Source organism: Sander lucioperca, chromosome 2 (assembly GCF_008315115.2).
Source record: "Sander lucioperca isolate FBNREF2018 chromosome 2, SLUC_FBN_1.2, whole genome shotgun sequence".
NCBI classification, from domain to species: domain Eukaryota; kingdom Metazoa; phylum Chordata; class Actinopteri; order Perciformes; family Percidae; genus Sander; species Sander lucioperca.
Genome location: NC_050174.1, coordinates 28,038,797 through 28,059,277, shown reverse-complemented (window position 1 = coordinate 28,059,277; position 20,481 = coordinate 28,038,797). Strand labels below are relative to the sequence as shown.

At 45.1% G+C, this 20,481-nt stretch overlaps 2 protein-coding genes across 4 annotated transcripts in view; both read right to left on the bottom strand.

Moving 5' to 3' along the window:
* The window catches only part of zgc:162952 (PKc_LIMK_like_unk domain-containing protein), a 38,575-nt gene extending 30,917 nt beyond the window's left edge, over positions 1-7,658 (bottom strand). The window contains exons 1-2 of one of the 2 annotated variants that reach the window (XM_031300422.2): positions 7,508-7,658; positions 5,097-5,169 (exon numbers count right to left, since the gene is read on the bottom strand). In XM_031300422.2, coding sequence (XP_031156282.1) covers positions 5,097-5,127 — 31 coding nt within the window. In that variant the 5' untranslated portion in view covers positions 5,128-5,169; positions 7,508-7,658. The remainder of the gene's footprint in view (positions 1-5,096; positions 5,170-7,507) is intronic. The other variant, XM_031300423.2, reaches the window with a different exon arrangement.
* Positions 7,659-9,403: 1,745 nt separating this feature from the next.
* On the bottom strand, positions 9,404-11,577 carry si:ch73-195i19.3 (beta-1,3-galactosyltransferase 2). 2 transcript variants are annotated; one of them, XM_031300419.2, is made up of 2 exons: positions 11,432-11,577; positions 9,404-10,913 (listed from the first exon to the last, which is right to left on the bottom strand). In XM_031300419.2, exons 1-2 carry the CDS (start codon positions 11,574-11,576, stop codon positions 9,925-9,927), a joined length of 1,134 nt encoding a protein of 377 aa, XP_031156279.2. In that variant the 5' UTR covers position 11,577; the 3' UTR covers positions 9,404-9,924. The 2 variants fall into 2 exon arrangements, with proteins under 2 accessions (XP_031156279.2, XP_031156280.1); XM_031300420.2 differs by lacking the exon at positions 11,432-11,577 and adding an exon at positions 11,312-11,393.
* Positions 11,578-20,481: the final 8,904 nt, after the last annotated feature.

The window sequence follows — 20,481 nt, the reverse complement described above, 5'->3', positions numbered from 1 at the left end:
ACCTATCCATCCATCCATCCTCCATCCACCATCCATCCATCCATCCATTCATCCACCTATCCATCCATCCATCCATCAACCACCTATCCATCCATCCATCCACCTATCCATCCACCTATCCATCCATCCATCCATCTATCTATCCATCATCCATCCATCCATCCATCTATCCTCCATCCACCATCCATCATCCACCATCCATCCATCCTCCATCCATTATCCATCATCCATCCATCATCCTCCATCCACCATCCATCATCCACCATCCACCATCCATCCATCCTCCATCCATTATCTATCATCCACCATCCATCCATCCATCCATCCTCCATCCATTATCCATCATCCATCCATCCTCCATCCATCCATCCATCCTCCATCATCCATCCATCCATCCTCCATCCATTATCCACCATCCATCCATCCTCCATCCATTATCCATCATCCATCCATCCTCCATCCATCCATTCATCCATCCTCCATCCATTATCCATCCATCCATCTTCCATCCATTATCCACCATCCATCATCCATCCATCCACCTATCATCCATCCATCATCCACCTATCCATCATCCATCCATCCATCCTCCATCCACCATCCATCCATCCTCCATCCATTATCCATCATCCATCCACCATCCATCCATCATCCATCTATCCTCCATCCATTATCCATCATCCATCATCCATCCACCATCCACCATCCATCCATCCTCCATCCATTATCCATCCTCCATCCACCATCCATCATCTACCATCCACCATCCATCCATCATCCATCCATCCTCCATCCATTATCCATCATCCATCCATCCATCCTCCATCCACCATCCATCATCCACCATCCATCCATCCATCAATCATCCAACCATCCATCGATCCTCCATCCACCATCCACCCATCATCCATCATCCATCCATCCATCATCCATCCATCCTCCATCCACCATCCATCCATCCACCTATCCATCCATCCATCCATCCACCTATCCATCCATCCATCCTCCATCCACCATCCATCCATCCATCCATTCATCCACCTATCCATCCATCCATCCATCAACCACCTATCCATCCATCCATCCACCTATCCATCCACCTATCCATCCATCCATCCATCTATCTATCCATCATCCATCCATCCATCCATCTATCCTCCATCCACCATCCATCATCCACCATCCATCCATCCTCCATCCATTATCCATCATCCATCCATCATCCTCCATCCACCATCCATCATCCACCATCCACCATCCATCCATCCTCCATCCATTATCTATCATCCACCATCCATCCATCCATCCTCCATCCATTATCCATCATCCATCCATCCTCCATCCATCCATCCATCCTCCATCATCCATCCATCCATCCTCCATCCATTATCCACCATCCATCATCCATCCACCCATCCATCCTCCATTCATTATCCATCATCCATCCATCCATCCTCCATCCATTATCCATCATCCATCCATCCTCCATCCTCCATCCATTATCCATCATCCATCCATCCTCCATCCATCCATCAATCCATCCTCCATCATCCATCCATCCATCCTCCATCCATTATCCACCATCCATCATCCATCCATCCATCCTCCATTCATTATCCATCATCCATCCATCCATCCATCCTCCATCCATTATCCACCATCCATCATCCATCCATCCATCATCCACCTATCCATCCATCCATCATCCACCTATCCATCATCCATCCATCCTCCATCCATTATCCATCATCCATCCACCATCCATCATCCATCATCCACCATCCACCATCCATCCATCATCCATCCATTATCCATCATCCATCCATCCTCCATCCATTATCCATCCTCCATCCACCATCCACCATCTACCATCCACCATCCATCCATCCATCCTCCATCCATTATCCATCATCCATCCATCAATCCTCCATCCACCATCCATCCATCATCCATCCATCATCCAACCACCATCCATCCATCATCCATCATCCATCATCCATTATCCATCATCCATCCTCCATCCATTATCCATCATCCTCCATCCACCATCCACCATCCACCCATCCTCCATCCATTATCCATCATCCACCATCCATCCATCCATCCATCCTCCATTCACCATCCATCATCCACCATCCACCATCCATCCATCCTACATCCATTATCCATCATCCATCCATCCTCCATCCATTATCCATTATCCATCATCCATCCATCCTCCATCCATTATCCATCATCCATCCATCCTCCATCCATCCATTCATCCATCCTCCATCCATTATCCATCCATCCATCCTCCATCCATTATCCACCATCCATCATCCATCCATCCATCCATCCTCCATTCATTATCCATCATCCATCCATCCATCCTCCATCCATTATCCACCATCCATCATCCATCCATCCTCCATCAATCATCCACCATCCATCCATCCATCCATCCTCCATCCATCATCCACCTATCCATCCATCATCCACCTATCCATCCATCCATCCACCTATCCATCCATCATCCACCTATCCATCATCCATCCATCCATCCTCCATCCACCATCCATCCATCCTCCATCCATTATCCATCATCCATCCACCATCCACCCATCATCCACCCATCATCCATCCATCCTCCATCCATTATCCATCATCCATCCACCATCCATCATCCACCATCCATTATCCATCATCCATCCACCATCCATCATCCACCATCCATCCATTATCCATCCTCCATCCACCATCCACCATCCATCCATCCTCCATCCATTATCCATCATCCATCCATCCTCCATCCACCATCCATCCATCCATCATCCATCCATCATCCAACCATCCATCCATCCTCCATCCACCATCCACCATCCATCCATCATCCATCATCCATCCATCATCCATCCATCCTCCATCCACCATCCATCCATCATCCTCCATCCATCTATCCTCCATCCATTATCCATCATCCATCCATCCATCCTCCATCCACCATCCATCATCCACCATCCACCATCCACCATCCATCATCCACCATCCATCCATCCATCCATCATCCACCATCCACCATCCATTATCCATCATCCACCATCCATCCATCCATCCATCCATCCTCCATCCATTTTCCATCATCCATCGTCCATCCATCCATCCATCCATCCTCCATCCATTATCCATCATCAATCCACCATCCATCCATCCTCCATCCATTATCCACCAGCCATCATCCACCTATCCATCATCCATCCATCCATCCACCCAACCATCCATCCATCCATCATCCATCCATCCTCCATCCATTATCCATTATCCATTATCCATAATCCATCCATCATCCACCATCCACCATCCATCCATCCATCCATCCATCCTCCATCCACCATCCATCATCCACCATCCATCCATTATCCATCATCCATCCATCCATCCATCCATTATCCATCATCCATCCATCCATCCATCCATCCATCATCCACCATCCTCCATCCACCTATCCATCCATCCATCCACCTATCTATCCATCCATCCATCATCCACCCATTCTCCATCCTCCATCAATCCATCCATCATCCATTAGAGATGCACCGATTGACCGGCTGGTGACCGGAATTGGCCAATTTTCAGGTGATCGGCCATGACCGACAACCGGCTGGTCAGTCTGACATATGCCGATTTTATGCCGGTCAAATGCTGTAAATACATAACATTGTAAAGGCTACCATACACAATGCATAGGAATAATATATAGGCTAGCAAATAATAACAATAAACCCACTATTAATAATTACATTATCTTAATGCAGTGTAACTACTGTAGCATGTAAATAATGCACAGAAAATACAAACGTGAGCGAGGGCGTTCAACAATCACCTTATATCGGAACAACAGCCATGTGCAACCTAGCTAGCAGGTGAAGAACACAAACAACAAAATCACCAGCTAACAATGAACTGACAACAGAAGTTATACGACTTACAGTTCTCAAGGACACATACACGCACACACGCCATCTCCACTGGCTAGTTATCCTCCAGACTCCAGTCTCTTTTTTCTTTCTCTCACTTTTCCGCCGGGTTGCGCGCGTGCCTGCTCGCGGTATGAAGCACGCGTCCGCAATCACTGCTTATAGACGGCCTTTTGTACAAATGCATTACCTGTTTTAATACAGAAGTTTAGTTTGCTAAATATATCACATTTCTTTAGTTGGATATCGGATGTGAAAAGAAGGAAATGGTTCTTCCATAACATTGCACTTTAGATGTGTGTGAATTTCCCCCACCAGTAGTAATTTATATAGTTCTATTTTATAGTGATCGATTATCTGTTCAAAAAATGTTCTATTAAAGAAAAGATAATATTTGTGTGTGCTGTAAAGTGGTTAGAAAAAATGAAATCAGAATCGACTAAAATTGGTATCGGCAGGTCAAACTCAATGAAAAAATCAGAAATCGGAATCGGCCTAGAAAATTGTAATCGGTGCATCTCTATCATCCATCCATCCATCATCCAGCCAACACAAGCTAGCCAACAATGCTAACACTGGCGCTTTACTTTGATGCTAGCTAGTTAGCTTGGAGAATTCTTTTAAATGGAGTAATTGCAATATCAAATAAAACAGACTTTTGAAAAAGAGCCTTTTGAAATAAAAAAAACTACAATAATTTAAAAAATATCATCCAATAAAAGTGTTATTCATAATAATGAAATGAGTTTTGATCATTTCAGTTTTGATCATTTATATATTTTACACAATTTATTCATGTGTCTTTTGATTTAATATTGAGCACTCTGGGGCTCCATATAAATCTAATACTGGTTATAAACTAGATTCTGAGAAAGAAAGAAAGCTCCAGGGTGTGTTGGACCCGGAGGACAGGTAACAGAGAGGCAGGGTGCTGAGCAGAGTCTTTCTATTTCAGAACGATGCCGAGCTAAACACAGCGACTGTACAGCACAATGACTTCATCAGAGACACAAAGATTTTACCCAGAAGTCCTCAGGCAGCGCTGCACAGACCTCATCAAAAATCACTTCCTGTTGGTTAATACACAATCCATGAAATGTAAACAACATGAAAGAAGTTTTTGAATCTGTCAATACTTACTCCATTGATTTAATAAGCTATTCATATGCATCTTGTGGATGGAGGAACAAACGCAGAAGTCTCTGTGTAGACACTGAGGAGGAACCACACACATGCAACAGCAGATGAACAACAGCACAAACAGGACCGGCCACAGAAACACACAAGCAAGCCACGGTTAAACCAACAGCCAGGCTGAGAAGAAGGAAAGAGTCACAGATGACAGGAATAATGCTATGGACAAGACAGCCGTCACCTGCTGGAAACACCATATTTATTTCTAAGCTTTCTTAATTAATGTCTTTAAAAACACAATGCAAATGCATAAATCAATCTTCCCGTTTAAAACACATACAACACAATAACTCTGATTGTTGGCCCGATGCCAGTGGCTCCCAACCAAAGAAGCTTTCCCTCCTCAGACTGTCTTTAGAGCAAAGTCAAAAACAAAGCCAAAGAAGTGTGTGACAAAGACAGGGACGGATTCATCCATTAAAAGAAACCTCTGCCTCTGGAGCTGCTGAATGCTCCGCTGTGTGGACACAGCTGCTCTCTATGTCTGGCCAACGTCATCTCATGGGAAAGCATATAAATGGCACGCTACTTTGCGCCATTTTTTACAGGTCATTTAAAGCGTAACTCTCGCCAAAATGCAACCTATGGCCTTTTTGTGAATGTACCCGAGTCAAACTTTCGTTTAAAAGCATATTTAGGACGGAATCGCCACTTTTAAGATTTACCGTATCTTCATTTTTGGGTCAAATGGCCTTTTGAATGGGAGTGCTAGGGGCACTTCTATGCTAACATCAAAATAGCTATTTTTAAACCAGTAAGAAGGCTCGACACAACATGAGACTTTGCTCCAAGTATCACCAGGGGCTCTACACCTTAACCAAAGCATTGACAACATTGGTTGTTACACAGAGTTTACTAAAAAGAAAGGTTTTGAACAACTCACCGTAGCTCTTGTTGTTTCCGGCTGCAGCCATTTTATCAGTCAAAAACAATCAATGTCCGAATGCAACAGGGAGGAGAGTAAAGATGGAAGGCTCCTAAAGCTTAGTTCCATATAAATGCACGGATTATTTGTTGTTTTGTCGTTAGTGAAAAACAATATTGACCTTGTAGTTGAAAAAGGAGCCTCATATAAGAATGACATTTCCTCCTATGGAGTCCGTTCATTCACATTCTGACATCGCCTATTTGTGACTGGGAAAATGGCCGATAGCGTAAACAACAACAACTGCTAACTGCTATTTTGGCGAGAGTTAGGCTTTAAAGCATTTCAAGCTTTCCGGGTGTCACTTTACGGCTCGTTGTTGTTCACAGCTTGTCACATACGGAGCGCCTCTAGGACCCCTCCATGTCACTTCACTATGGACCACTGGGGTCATTTACAGGGGGGATGGGGGGTTACAACTCTGGCCAGTGCAACCCCCCCAAAAAACTATTATAATTTCCTTTACATAAATAAAGACATTTGCACCATAACTTGATGCAGAAAAGGCACAAATTGTTGCAGAAAAAAATCACCAGAATGCAGGAAATGAAGTGTTTCCTGAAATCCTCAAAATCTCTGCTGTCTTAGTTCCTGTCCTGTGTTGCTTCGCTAGCGTCTCTGTGCTGTCCATTCCTTTAGTCTGCGGCCCTCTTCGTCAATTCACCCACTATTCTTCGCCCAGAACATCGCCTCAGATTAGGGCGACACCAAGACCTGGGTCTTGGGTGCAGCTGTGGCTATGGACCTGCTACACCCTGCTACGCTCTGCGATTCCCTGCAATGCCCGGCTACGTCCTGCTGCGTCCACCGCGTCCACCCATGCTCTGCTGTGCCACGCTACATCCCGTACCGTCATAACCCCAACCGTCAGACACCGCCCACCAAGAGTCTGGGTCTGCCGAGGTTTCTTCCTAAAAGGGAGTTTTTCCTCGCCACTGTCGCAATAGCCACTGCTAATGCTTGCTCTTGGGGGAACTATTGGAATTATAGAGTGTGGTCTAGATCTACTCTATCTGTAAAGTGTCTCGAGATAACTCTTGTTATGATTTGATACTATAAATAAAATTGAATTGAATTGAACTATTGGTATTAAAATACTGATTACTGCAGCTTTAAGGAGATGCATCATCTAAGAGTAAAATCAACTGAAATATTAAAGGTTTTAAAACTACATCTGGACACAGGAGCCCTCTACACCACAATACTAATTCATAATTCACAACCTTCTGGGCTCCAGGAGGGTGACCTTTCACATTTATTTTGGGACCTGTATGGGGGTCGCACTCCTCAGGTTGGGAACCACTGCACGGTCCAGTACAGTCTATTACTCTCTAATGAGCTGGAGTTCCTCTGCTCTTGACCCGTTTCATCTTTACCTTGAGTAGAATCACAGAGCAGCTGGAACTTCTTCAGAGGAGACAGACATACTTACACTGATCGTTAGGAAGTCCTGTGCATCGTGTCTCCGCGTGTCTCCGTGTGTCTCTGCAGGAAGTGTCCTCACAGCTCCCGTCTCGTCCCGCTCCGTGCACACAGCTCCGTGTTCTGAACAACCGCCGAGTCTACTGCGCGCTTTACGGGTTGTCTGGGTAACCAATTTGAGACTCCGCCCACACAGCTGAGCAACAGGCCTGGCTGTGTGTGTGTGTGTGTGTGTGTGTGTGTGTGTGTGTGTGTGTGTGTGTGATATGTTTAAGTTTTTAGTTGTTTCATGCTGTTGTTATTATTATTATGTAGCCTATCCATAGACACTGTACAGACAGCCCATAATAACAGCATTAAGCCGGATCAGTGCAGTCTCTTCTGGATGCTGCTGGTGCTGTATGGCCGGACTGTGAGACAGATTGTATCATTGGAAGGATTTCTAAGAGGAAAATGGATGCAGTGTTTTTGCGGAAATGTGCATTATGCTGTCATTAAAGTTACAAACTCCACTTGTAGTTTTGGAGGGGAGGGATATGAGCGGGCGGTGTTCCTATGCTCTGGTTTGTGCAGAGTGGTGTGGAGCTGGGGGGCGGCTGTAGGCGTACCAGGTTAGCTGTTGCTGCCATCTGCTGCTGAGTCATGAGCGTTTTCTACTGCGTATGGTCATGAGCCAGCAGGCCTGTCATTACACAGCACCTAAAGCTCCCAGCATCATCCAATCGGATGATTTCATATGATCAGTCAGCACCCACAGTGCAGCTTACATCATTCCATCATCCATCCATCATTTTCTCATTTAGAACATATCTGTCTATATTCTCGTTTACATCTGCATTCTCATATTGGCAGTGGTGGGAAGTACTGAATACTGTTGTTTAACGCGAGGTGTGATTGGCCCACTACCAGCAGCTGGTGGAGGTAAAGATGAAGTACATGTGTAACGTAAATAAAGATGAAGTACTCCATCAGCATCAGCTTTTAAATGATACCCAGCCTTTATCTTGAGGTACTTGTACTCTTAGTATTTCCTTTTGTTGCCAGTTTATACTTGCACACAATATTGTCCTTTTTTTTTTACTTCCTTTCAATTATCTGAATTACTTTATTTACATGCAGAACAGATGGTGAACTTATGAAATTTGCTTTCATAGTCTTTCATAGAGATTGACGGAGTTTGTTGAGGATTTTCCTGCACCAAAAGCTTTCCTCTCTAAACCATCTGAGTGGGGTCTCTATATATTTATAGAGTATGTATTTCTATGGTCAGAGTCCCCCCCCCCCCAGAGGAGTGACTGAACCATCAACTCTTCAAGTCAGCAGCTATAGCTTCAGATGTATCAGTTAGTAACAATAACACACTAATCTCATATTTTTCATTTCATACAGAGCCTAAAATGTATTAATTTAGTGCAAACAAGATTTTAAAAATAAAAAATAAAAACTCTGGAAACTGAGAACTTTCACTTTTGATACTTTAGTACATTTTGCCAATACTGAAGTAAAACTGTGTAACAGTTTTTTTTTAACTTCAGTAAAAGTTCTGAATTCTTCCATCACAACTTATTTCATTTCATCTACTTACAGTTTGTCACCTGATGCATCCAAAGCCCTCTGTACTGCGTGTGATGGTGCATGTGATGAGGAATCCATCTTCAATGTAAAAATCAAGGCTTTTATTTGGTTTGGATGGAAACAGCACGAGTGAAACCAAGGCAACAGCAGTAATATATACATAAATATTAATTTGCAGTAAGAAATACAGCTTCAGTGATGAGGCAGCAACGGTACATTTCAAAGTCACTGAAAACAGGAACTTAAAGACGCACGCGCGCGCGCACACACACACGCACACGCACACAGGCACACACGCACACACGCACACACACACAAAGCTGACAAAGTCTGTATCATACACTATAATATTATACATTCAGACTTTCTGCTGGGTTGTTAGGGTGGCTCCATGATAGAAATAAATGAAAAAAGTGATATGATTGTGTTTAGCATATTTTCTCTTTAAATGACCTAAAAACTGACCACTGTTGATTAAAGATCTAGCTATTCAATCTGTTGGTCAACAGAAACGTTATCTGCCCTTCTTTTCATGGTTCCTGCTTTTCTTGACTTACAGGACAATAAACTGAACATGTTGGTCAAAACAACAAGACATTTGAAGATGTCATCTTGTGTATGTTACGTAATGATTAAAATAATCAACAGTTTCCCATCATTTTCAGCTGATTGACTATTGACATTGACAATCTCATTTCAGAACTACATTCCTCTCCTCTCAGTAAAGTGCCCATTAGTTAAATTCCCTGATAATGAACACTAATAATATACCACCCCCCATGGCTGTGTCTGATGGCTTCCTTTCCTTGTTTCCTTAATGCTAAGAGGGTTAGGTTAACCCCAGAATGGCAGTCAGCAGCTGCTGTGGCCTGAGGAGAAGTCCTGCCACATGTGCAGCAGCTGGGACGGTGTGAACCCGTTGACAATGACCAGTTTGGCGAAGGTGCACCTGTCGTAGTCCAGGTGTTGGATCTCAAACAGGTTCCTGGGGGGCAGCAGGCTGCGGGAGTACACCGGCCGCACGGCCAGCACGCGCAGACACAGACCCACGTACACGTCCTCCAGGGGGAGCATCCGGACGAACCGGGACGCCCAGGAGATCCTGGCCGCCATGTCTGCCGAGAAGACGTAGCCGGCTCCGGACAGGTACGGGGGGAAGCTGTCGGCGGGGTACAGCTCCTCCGACACACTCCATTTGCTGCTGCTGTCCCTGCGGGGCCGACCATCACTGATCACAGAGCCGCTGATGAAGCCCCGCTGCGGCGAGCTCCTCAGCCTGCGGAGCAGGAGGAAGACGTTGACGAAGATGTCCGCGTCCACCTTCATGGCGTAGGAGGCGTTGGGGCAGCGGCTGGCCAGCCAGCTCATCATCATCAGGGTCTTGATGGTCAGGTTTTGGTAGCTGTCCTGGAAGTCCATCTGGACGATGTCTGCGTGTGTCCTGCTCTCCTCCTCCAGCTGGGCCTGGACGCCGGAGCCCCGCCCCCCCTCAGGGAGCCCCACGAAGAACAGAGCTCGGCTGTCCCGCCCTGGAGCCCCCCATGTCTGCCTGACGGCATCCCTGGCTGCAGCCTCCCCAGGGGACACAGGGACCAGAAGGAGCAGGAAGGGGGGGGTGTCCCTGAACCCAGCGGCCGGGGTCAGGGTGTACCCATAGGTGTCAGGGGATAGGAGCCGGTACTCGGCGGCTGGGAGGGGGCTCGGCGTCGCCGGATCTTTCCTCCTCACGGTGAAGATGTGAGCAGACAGGACGAGCAGGCCGGACACGCTGAGACATTTCACCAACGTCCAGAGACACGCCCTCCTCATCGCCACGGGGACGCTCAGGCCTATTACTGTCCCTGGAAGGAGAGGAAATCAAACCAATCATCTTCCCATCAAGCATAAACCCAAACAGCTGATCTTCACGTTGGTACTATTGGGATTAATGTTGTGAAATTGTTGCTGTAGTGTTGTCTTCCTGTTGTTGAGTGCTAATGCTGTCAACCTTTACTGTTGGGTTAGGGTTGTTAGGGTTGTGCCAGGGACTCCAGATGAAAACGGGCTCAGAGCTACCTCTGGTACTGTTGAGGAGCTGGACCTCTGAAACTACTGCATGGTTCAAACTGATGCAAATCACATCACATCACATCACATCAACGTGATTAGCTACAATGTTTCACTGGTGAAGAAGGAGGAGATCAAACATTACACATGATGTTATTAATAGGTTCATGTAGACATTACAGGCCTAACTTACCAGGCTCTCACAAACAAACTAAAACTACTGGAAAACTAGCAAACAAACACTCTGAAAACGAACTCAGACTAAACTAAAGAGACAGAGAAAAACTTATTGACAAATCAGAAGTATAATAACCTTGCACTGTAGTCCAGCAGGGAAGTGCGTCGGGAGGGCAGCGGCCGCTCCCAGCAGGGAAAACCAGGAAATGGACATGTGCCAAACACGGCGTTCTCCAAGGAGGCTTAAAAGAGGAGACGACAGTGCACATGCGCAGTGACATCTGGGCTTCAATAGTGGCTGTGCACACTCCAGTTGGACCTCGGGACCCGACTGATCAGTCCGACTGGCTTTTCTGCCGACTCAGCCTTGATTTAATATCCTTGTAGATATCCGACTGAAGCAAAGCAGCGGAGTCACACACACACACACACACACACACACACACACACACCAGATACCTGACATACTATACACACGTTTCTACTTTGATCTTAAATGATGTGTACACATACTGTAGGTATAGGTCTTTGCTGTAAATAATGGTGTCTTTTAAGCCTGGCATATTTCTTTTTATACAAGACACAATAATAAATCATGAATTCATTCATATGGGCCAGAGAGAGAGAGAGAGAGAGAGAGAGAGAGAGAGAGAGAGAGAGAGAGACAGAGAGAGAGACAGGCTCAAAAAGGCTAAATAAATAGAAACTTGTATATATAAGAATTATTTATACAAGTTACATATTATATATATTTTTATTATTTTGTTTATCTGTATTCTTTTCTTTTAATATATATTATTGTTTCAACGTACCCTTTGAGGGACATGCACAAAATCTGTTTAGTATCTGCATTTATATCATAATTATCCTGTTTACTTGTATTATTATATCAGATGTATTTACTCCTTGTTGTTGTTTATATGTATGTTTGTTCTTATGCTTTGGCAACACAGATGTATTTTTTGTCATGCCAATAAAGCAACATGAAATAGAAAATTGACAGAGAGAGAGAGACAGAGAGAGAGAGAGAGAGAGAGAGAGAGAGAGAGAGAGAGAAACAGAGAGAGAAACAGACAGAGGGAGAGAGAGAGACAGAGAGAGAGAGAGAGAGTGAGAGTAAGAGAGAGAGAGAGACACAGAGAGAGAGAGAGAGAGAGAGAGAGACACAGAGAGAGAGAAACAGACAGAGGGAGAGAGAGAGACAGAGAGAGAGAGAGAGAGTGAGAGTAAGAGAGAGAGAGAGACACAGAGAGAGAGAGAGAGAGAGAGACACAGAGAGAGAGAAACAGACAGAGGGAGAGAGAGAGACAGAGAGAGAGAGAGAGAGAGAGAGGGAGAGAGAGACACAGAGAGAGAGAGAGAGAGAGAGAGAGACACAGAGAGAGAGAAACAGACAGAGGGAGAGAGAGAGACAGAGAGAGAGAGAAGAGAGAGTAAGAGAGAGAGAGAGAGAGAGAGAGAGAGAGAGTGAGAGAGAGACAGAGACAGAGAGAGAGAGAGTGAGAGAGAGACAGAGACAGAGAGAGAGAGAGAGAGAGAGAGAAGATCCATAGACTGTATATAAGAATGGACCAGCAGATCCCGTGTCTCTGGACGGAGACCAGTGAAGGATATTAGAAGCTGTTTCCCGGTGATGGCTGAGCGTTACTGAGCAGCCTCCAACTGAGCTTGAAGACGTAGATGTGACGTGAGCAACCTGTCTGAAAGTTGGAAGTCTTCTGGTAGCTGTGCCAAGAGAAATCTCAATCATTCCCAATCTAGCAGAGACGGAGAGCGTAGGTATATGTAAGGAGATAACATAGACACAGGCTAATTATTGATCACTAAAATGATAGTTAACATTAGTAATTAAACTTAAACAGCTAATGTGAGACGAAACTGCCTGCGCGCTTCTCCTGTACTATACGGTAATTCCTCTACTATGAGACAGTAAGTCTCGTGGTTATGACCCAATCGTTAGCTTATTTTTATAAAAACGTCTGCTACGGAGCCATAACGTGAGCTACAAGGTAATGGAGCCTTTTATACATTGTCGTGTTTCTTTAGAAATAAACAACGGACAAATAGAGTCTTTAAACTCTTCAGATGTAAAGTTATTCTCTGTCAAAGTGACGTCAAAATGAATGGCAGTAAATGGGATGCTAACGGGGGGTGATTGCTTTGTAGCATTAAAATGGTGCCATAGGAGGTTCGCGGTCCGAGGAGAAGCTTACCCCCTTGAGAAGATCAGCAGCAAGATATGAGCTCCTCATAAATATGTATATGTTATTAGTTAAGAGTCTAGTTTAAAGAGATTACTAAAAGGACGTCAAAAACAGCAGATTAAGCAAAATAACAAAGAGGTAAGCCACCAATTTCAGTGATTTAGCACCATAAGCTATTAAGCTACCTCTGATAAGAGCTGATAAGACAGAGCCATCGACAGTTAGAAATGGATACATTTAAGGGGCGGAGTCTCAGCAGCCTTACTGTCAACTACCCAGCCACAGTGACTAGTGAGGCTCAAAGGAAGAAATACAAGGACCACGTACTAAGAGCCTCTCCAGAAACCTTAGTATCAGACTCCATGGTCCTAAATGATAAGGATATAAAGGTAGATCTGGTATTCTTTACTAACCATCCGGAAGCATGGCACCAAGCCCTAAGTTCCACCAACAAAGACTACAAAATGGCAGGGAACAGAGTAATGAGACAACTCTATCTAGATTCCAAGCCCAAATTTAACATCAACCTGTACAACAACGGAAAGATCATGATCCAGGGATCAGAGGCAAGCCTTGAGAAATTTGAAAAAGACTTTCCTAAACTCAAAATCCTGGCTGAGAAAAAGAAGACCTCCGTCTCCCCTACAGTGACAGCATCAGAAAACCCAAAGCCCACACCCCCTCCTCCCCCTCCCCCTTCTGCCACGCCTCCTCCTCCAGCTCCTTCTCCCCCTGCCCCTCCCTCTCCCCCTTCTGCCACCCCCCTCCCCCTCCCCCTTCTGCCACGCCCCCTCCTCCAGCTTCTTCTCCACGCACAGCCACTGCTTCTCCCTCCCCTCAGACACACAGAACAACTGTGTCAGTGCTGAGGATCCAGGAGTGTCTTTCTTTTGTGGAAATGGAAATTGCAGAGTTTAAGGAAAGCCAACTAATGGACACTAATTCTGTCAAACAGCTAGAAGATGAATTTCGAAAGTTTAAAGAGGAAAATTAACTCACGATAAAAAACCTTGTATTAAGAATGGACAGCTTGAAAGAACAAAACAATGACCTGGATGCTGAACTGAGACTAGTAAAAACATCCTTGGAACAGAAAAACAGCACAACCCAGAGCCTTACAGAACAGCTGACCAGCCTGACTACCAGCCTGACTACCAACCCAACCACAGCTGTCTTCAACCAGCTCCAAGTTACTGCTACAGCCTCACAGACAGAGAGCAGCCCAGACACCAGCACCAACACGGCTCCACAAGATAGACACTATCCCACCAACAAACCCACTCTATCTGCTTCAGCAAACCAGCTGATGTCGCCTGCCACACCCCCGCCCCAGCCTACCTCCACAGCCATGCCCATACTGACAGCAGAGACTACCACACCCCCGCCAACGCCTACAGCCACGCCCACACATGCCCCACTACCACCCCTGCTCACCTCTCCAGCCACGCCCACACCGACAACAGAGACTGCCCCAACCCCGTCAACATCTACTGCTGCACCCTCACCTGCTACACATCCACCCCTGCCTGCAGCCTTGTCCCAAGCCCAGCCGACCATCAAAACAGCCATACTCATTGACTCTAATGGATGATACCTCGACCCCTTAAAGCTGTTCCCCACCCACAGAGTGGCAAAATTCTGGTGCCCCACCACAGAATCTGCTCTTGAAGTACTCTGTCTATCCACTCTAATAGCTCCACAAAATATCATAATTCATACTGGAACAAACAATCTAAGATCCAAAAGAGAGGCCGTAGCAGAATCAATAAAAATGGTGGCAAAGAAGGCCCATGAAGAATTCCCTATGGCAAACATCATAATTTCATCACTCCTCCCCAGAAAAGACTTTCCCAACGATCTGATCAACAAGATTAACCAAAAAATATCTTCATATTGCTCAGAAATCCCAAACACCCACATTGCCCACCACCCATCTCTGTCAGAGGAGCATCTCTATGACCGTGTGCACCTATATGCTGATACAGTTAGACAACTAGCAAAGGACATAAAAGATACAACTCTGGGCAGAGTCCCCTCTCACCTCCAACCCAGTCAGGCTGCCCAGCCCCACAATAGACAACAGACACCCCAACTCAACAGTTAATACACAAAGAGCCCACACCGGAGCCCAGCCCTCTCATCGGCAGACCAACCAATCCCGGCACAGTGGAGCCCAACCCAGCAGAACCATGACCAGGCCAGCCCAACCAACCAGTGCCCAGCACAGTGGAGCCCAACCCAGCAGAACCATGACCAGGCCAGCCCAACCAACCAGAGCCCAGCACAGTGGAGCCCAACCCAGCAGAACCATGACCAGGCCAGCCCAACCAACCAGTGCCCAGCACAGCAAGGCCCAGGCTAGCAGTACTCAGCCCAGGAGAGCTCAAACCAGCAGACCCCAGCTCAATAACACCAAACCCAACCAAGCTGACCCATGCCCTCATGCAAGGAACTCCAACACCACAAGTACACATGAGGAGAGCACTCTGCTGGACAACTGCCACTGCTGTGGAGCTCTACAGCACCACACCACCTACTCAGACATTCTCCAAGGTAAACAACATCCAGTCTGTACCGACATCGGAGAAGTGAGGCAACTGCTCCACCTCATCTTCCAGAAATTAGGCTAAAAAAAAAAAAAAAAAGGATAAGGGAAGAATACCCATATGTATTCATTTGTGACTATTTCTTTCTTTTTAATTTCTCTTTCAATGACTCATAACCAAGAATATACATAACATACATGACGAGATCATTCTCCATAACTTTCTGGAATATCCAGGGGCATGATTCATCGGTGTTTGGAGCCAAAAGTCTTAACTCTGACTTTCTACTCAGTATCAAACACCATGACATTGTTGTTCTATTGGAAACTTGGTGTAGAACAGATTTAAGTACTCACTGTCCCTCAGGCTATAAAGAAATTATTTTACCATCTTTAAAATACAAAAACATAAACCGTGGCAGAGACTCAGGGGGTGTTATAATTTGGTTTAAAGAATTCCTGACACCATATCTATCCGTCAAAAAGAAAGAACTCACTCGAGTGTGGTTAAAGCTGAGTAAAGGAGTTATAAGTCATGAAAATGACCTCTACATCTGTGCAGTGTATGCCCCACCTACAGAATCACCTTACTTTAAAGAAGAGTTCTTCACTGACCTAAACTCAGAATGCAGCCATTTCCAGGCTCAGGGCAACGTGCTGCTATGTGGGGATTTAATGCTAGAACAGGTTTGGAAAATGAAATAGTCGAAATAAGTGAGAAAGATAACAAATTCATTACATCGCCAAACTTGGAAAATCAGATGAAATCTAGACTCAACCCTGACTCTGTCATTAACAGAAATGGTAAGGAGCTAGTGCATCTGTGTCGAGGCCTAGGCCTGTACTTTCTGAATGGTAGGATGACAGGGGACTCATTAGGCCGGTTCACATACTGCTCAGCTCTTGGGTCTAGTGTAGTCGACTACGCATTTACTGACATGGACCCCTCCTCCATCAACGCATTCACTGTAAGACCTCAGTTACCACTTTCAGACCACTGCCAGATACATGTATATCTGAAAAGAACACAGGAAATTAAAATTATAGACACTAAAAAACTTGTAAAACTCAATCTGTCCTATAAATGGACATCTGACAGTGTGTCTGAATTCACCAATGCAGCTAACTCGGTTGAAATTACTAATCTTATTAACAACTTTTTAGTAACAACATTCACACCAAATCAGGCAGATGTAACAATGGCAGTAAATCAAATAAATGAACTATATCACAGAATCGCCCTCAAAGCAAATCTGTTGAGGGGTAATCCTAAACCCAAAAACACAACCCACAAAGAAAAATGGTTTGACAAGGAGTGTGAACTAATGAGGAAAAAAAACGCCAATCACACAACCCAGAAATTAGAGAAAACTACTGCAGCAAACTCAAAGAATATAAACATATGATTCAGAAGAAAAAACAAACACACTATAATGAAACCATAGAAGAAATAGAAACATAAATAAGCCAGAATCAGTTTTGGGAAAAATGGAATAACCTAAACCCAAAACAAAACCAAGACCACCTCTGAAAGATGGAGAAACATGGAGGAACTACTCTGAACACCTTTACAACCCAATCCCATCAGATAACCTTACAACTGGCCAACAAGGCATTACACAACAGTTACACTCCCTGGAAAAATCATAAAAGACAGTCAAAACCCACTGGACTATGACATCACCCAAGAGGAGTTAACACACACACTCCATGAACTAAAACCAAAGAGAGCATGTGGACCTGACAGCATCAGGACTGAAATGCTGAAACACAGCCCCCCCGAGCTGGAGAAGTCCTTTTAAAGCTGTTCAACCTCGTTCTTCAAGCTGGCTGCTTCCCTGAGGTCTGGAACAGGGGGCTTATATCCCCCATCTTTAAGAGTGGAGACAAATTCGACCCCAGTAACTACCGAGGCATCTGTGTGATCAGTAACCTGGGGAAGGTGTTCTGCTGTATTCTAAACGCCCGTCTACAGGCCTTCCTTACCCAACACAATGTCCTGAGTAAAGGTCAGATTGGCTTCTTACCAAAACACCGTACCACTGACCACATCTACACCCTACACACCCTAATCAACAAACATCTTATTCAAGCAAACAAAAGTAAAATATTTGCTTGTTTTGTTGATTTTAGGAAAGCATTTGACTCAATTTGGCATGATGGATTATTTTATAAAACTTTACAAAGCGGTGTAGGGGGTAAAATAGATGATATAATCAAATCCATCTATATGGACAACAAATGTGCTGAGAAAATTGATAACAGCAGAACAGAATACTTCACTCAGGGGTGTGGGGTGAGACAGGGCTGTAGCTTGAGTCCTACCCTGTTCAATATCTATATTAATGAGTTAGCGGTGTTACTGGAACAATCTACAGCTCCTGGACTCCCCCTCAACAACACGGAAGTTAAATTCCTGCTCTCTGCAGATGACCTGGTGCTGCTCTCACCCTCTGAACAAGGCTTACAGCAGCACCTGGACCTGCTAGAGCACTTCTGTCAGAACTGGGCCCTGGCAGTTAATCTGGCAAAAAACAAGATTGTTATCTTCCAAAAGAAAGCCAGATCCCAGGCAACCAGACACCTTTTCACTCTAGGAAACACGGTCCTAGAGCATTCACAATGTTAGGACTACCTCGGCCTGAAACTCAGAGCCTCAGGAAGCTTTGAGCTTGCAGTGAATGTGCTAAAAGAGAAAGCTCGTAGAGCTCTCTATGCCATCAAAAGGAATTTTAATAAAATACAAATTCCAATTAAGATCTGGTGCAAAATATTTGACAGCGTCATCATGCCGATTGCACTGTATGGATGTGAGATATGGGATCCACTCAGTAAGCTTGACTACACTAGATGGGATAAACACCCCATAGAATCCCTGCATGCAGAATTTATTAGAAATATTCTCAGGGTCCAAAGGAAAACACCCACAAATGCATGCAGGGCAGAATTAGGCAGATTCCCATTGGCTTTAAACGTACAAAAAAGTTCTGGATACATCTGAAATCCAGTGCAGAAAATACCATAAAGTTTCAAGCAGTCAAAAACCAAGAGGTCAGCCCTGAAACCAGCCCCCTCTGTCAGCTGGTTCTGGAGTTAACTAATACACCAACCCATCAACCTCAGACCAGCACTGCTCTCCTAAATCACATCAAAGTCAAACAAATTATGAATCAAAGTAAGAAGAAATACCTGCAACATTGGGATGATCAAACAAAATCACAATCAAAATTAGAATGCTATTTGTCACTAAAAAGAGATTATGAATTGGCAGAGTACCTCTCCACCATCAGAGATACCAAGCAGAGACAGATTCTTACCAAGTACAGGCTCAGTGACCACAGCCTCGCCGTAGAGAAAGACCAGTACTAGTACAGGCTCAGTGACCACAGCCTCGCCGTAGAGAAAGACCAGTACAGGTACGGGCTCAGTGACCACAGCCTCGCCGTAGAGAAAGACCAGTAATAGTACAGGCTCAGTGACCACAGCCTCGCCGTAGAGAAAGACCAGTAATAGTACAGGCTCAGTGACCACAGCCTCGCCGTAGAGAAAGACCAGTACAGGTACAGGCTCAGTGACCACAGCCTCGTTGTAGAGAAAGACCAGTACTAGTACAGGCTCAGTGACCACAGCCTCGCCGTAGAGAAAGACCAGTACAGGTACAGGCTCAGTGACCACAGCCTCGTTGTAGAGAAAGACCAGTACTAGTACAGGCTCAGTGACCACAGCCTCGCCGTAGAGAAAGACCAGTACAGGTACAGGCTCAGTGACCACAGCCTCGTTGTAGAGAAAGACCAGTACTAGTACAGGCTCAGTGACCACAGCATCACCGTAGAGAAAGACCAGTACAGGTACAGGCTCAGTGACCACAGCCTCGTCGTAGAGAAAGGCCACTACAAACAAGCATGGCTTCCAAGAGAGCGGCGGATCTGTGGTCACTGTACGAATGGCGAGGTTGAGACAGAGATGCACTTTCTCCTATACTGTCCAAAGTTTGAATAGATAAGAAAAGGATATTTTCTACAATTTTCAAACAAAATTGCAAATTTTAGCTCCCTTAGTGACTGTTAAACTGGCCCAGCTGCTAGGAGAAGGACCGACTGCTCCGCTGGCTGCCAGATACGTCGCAGCTTGTCATGACATGAGGGACAGTGAGTCGGACACCTCGCCACAATGCCCGACCTAATGTCTGTATTAATCCAATGTATTGTAATGCATAGACTGTCTATATGTGTGTGTGTGTGTGTGTGTGTGTGTGTGTGTGTGTGTGTGTGTGTGTACATGCGTATGTGTGTGTGTACGAAAAAGAGAGAGAAAGTGAATGTGTACATGCAATTTTTCATATTACATGTTACTGTTTCCCTTAATGCTGTCAATGTTCTAATTGTTACTGTGAAAATTGTTATGCTGTTTTGCTTGTGCTTTGGCAACACTGTACCT

Excerpts from the sequence above, each read along its gene's own strand:
- si:ch73-195i19.3 (XM_031300419.2), bottom strand. The coding sequence starts at position 11,576 with ATGTCACTGCGCATGTGCACTGTCGTCTCCTCTTTTAAGCCTCCTTGG. Across the intron at positions 10,914-11,431 it reads CTGCTGGACTACAGTGCAAG|GGACAGTAATAGGCCTGAGC; the intron begins GTTATTATACTT and ends CTCTCCTTCCAG.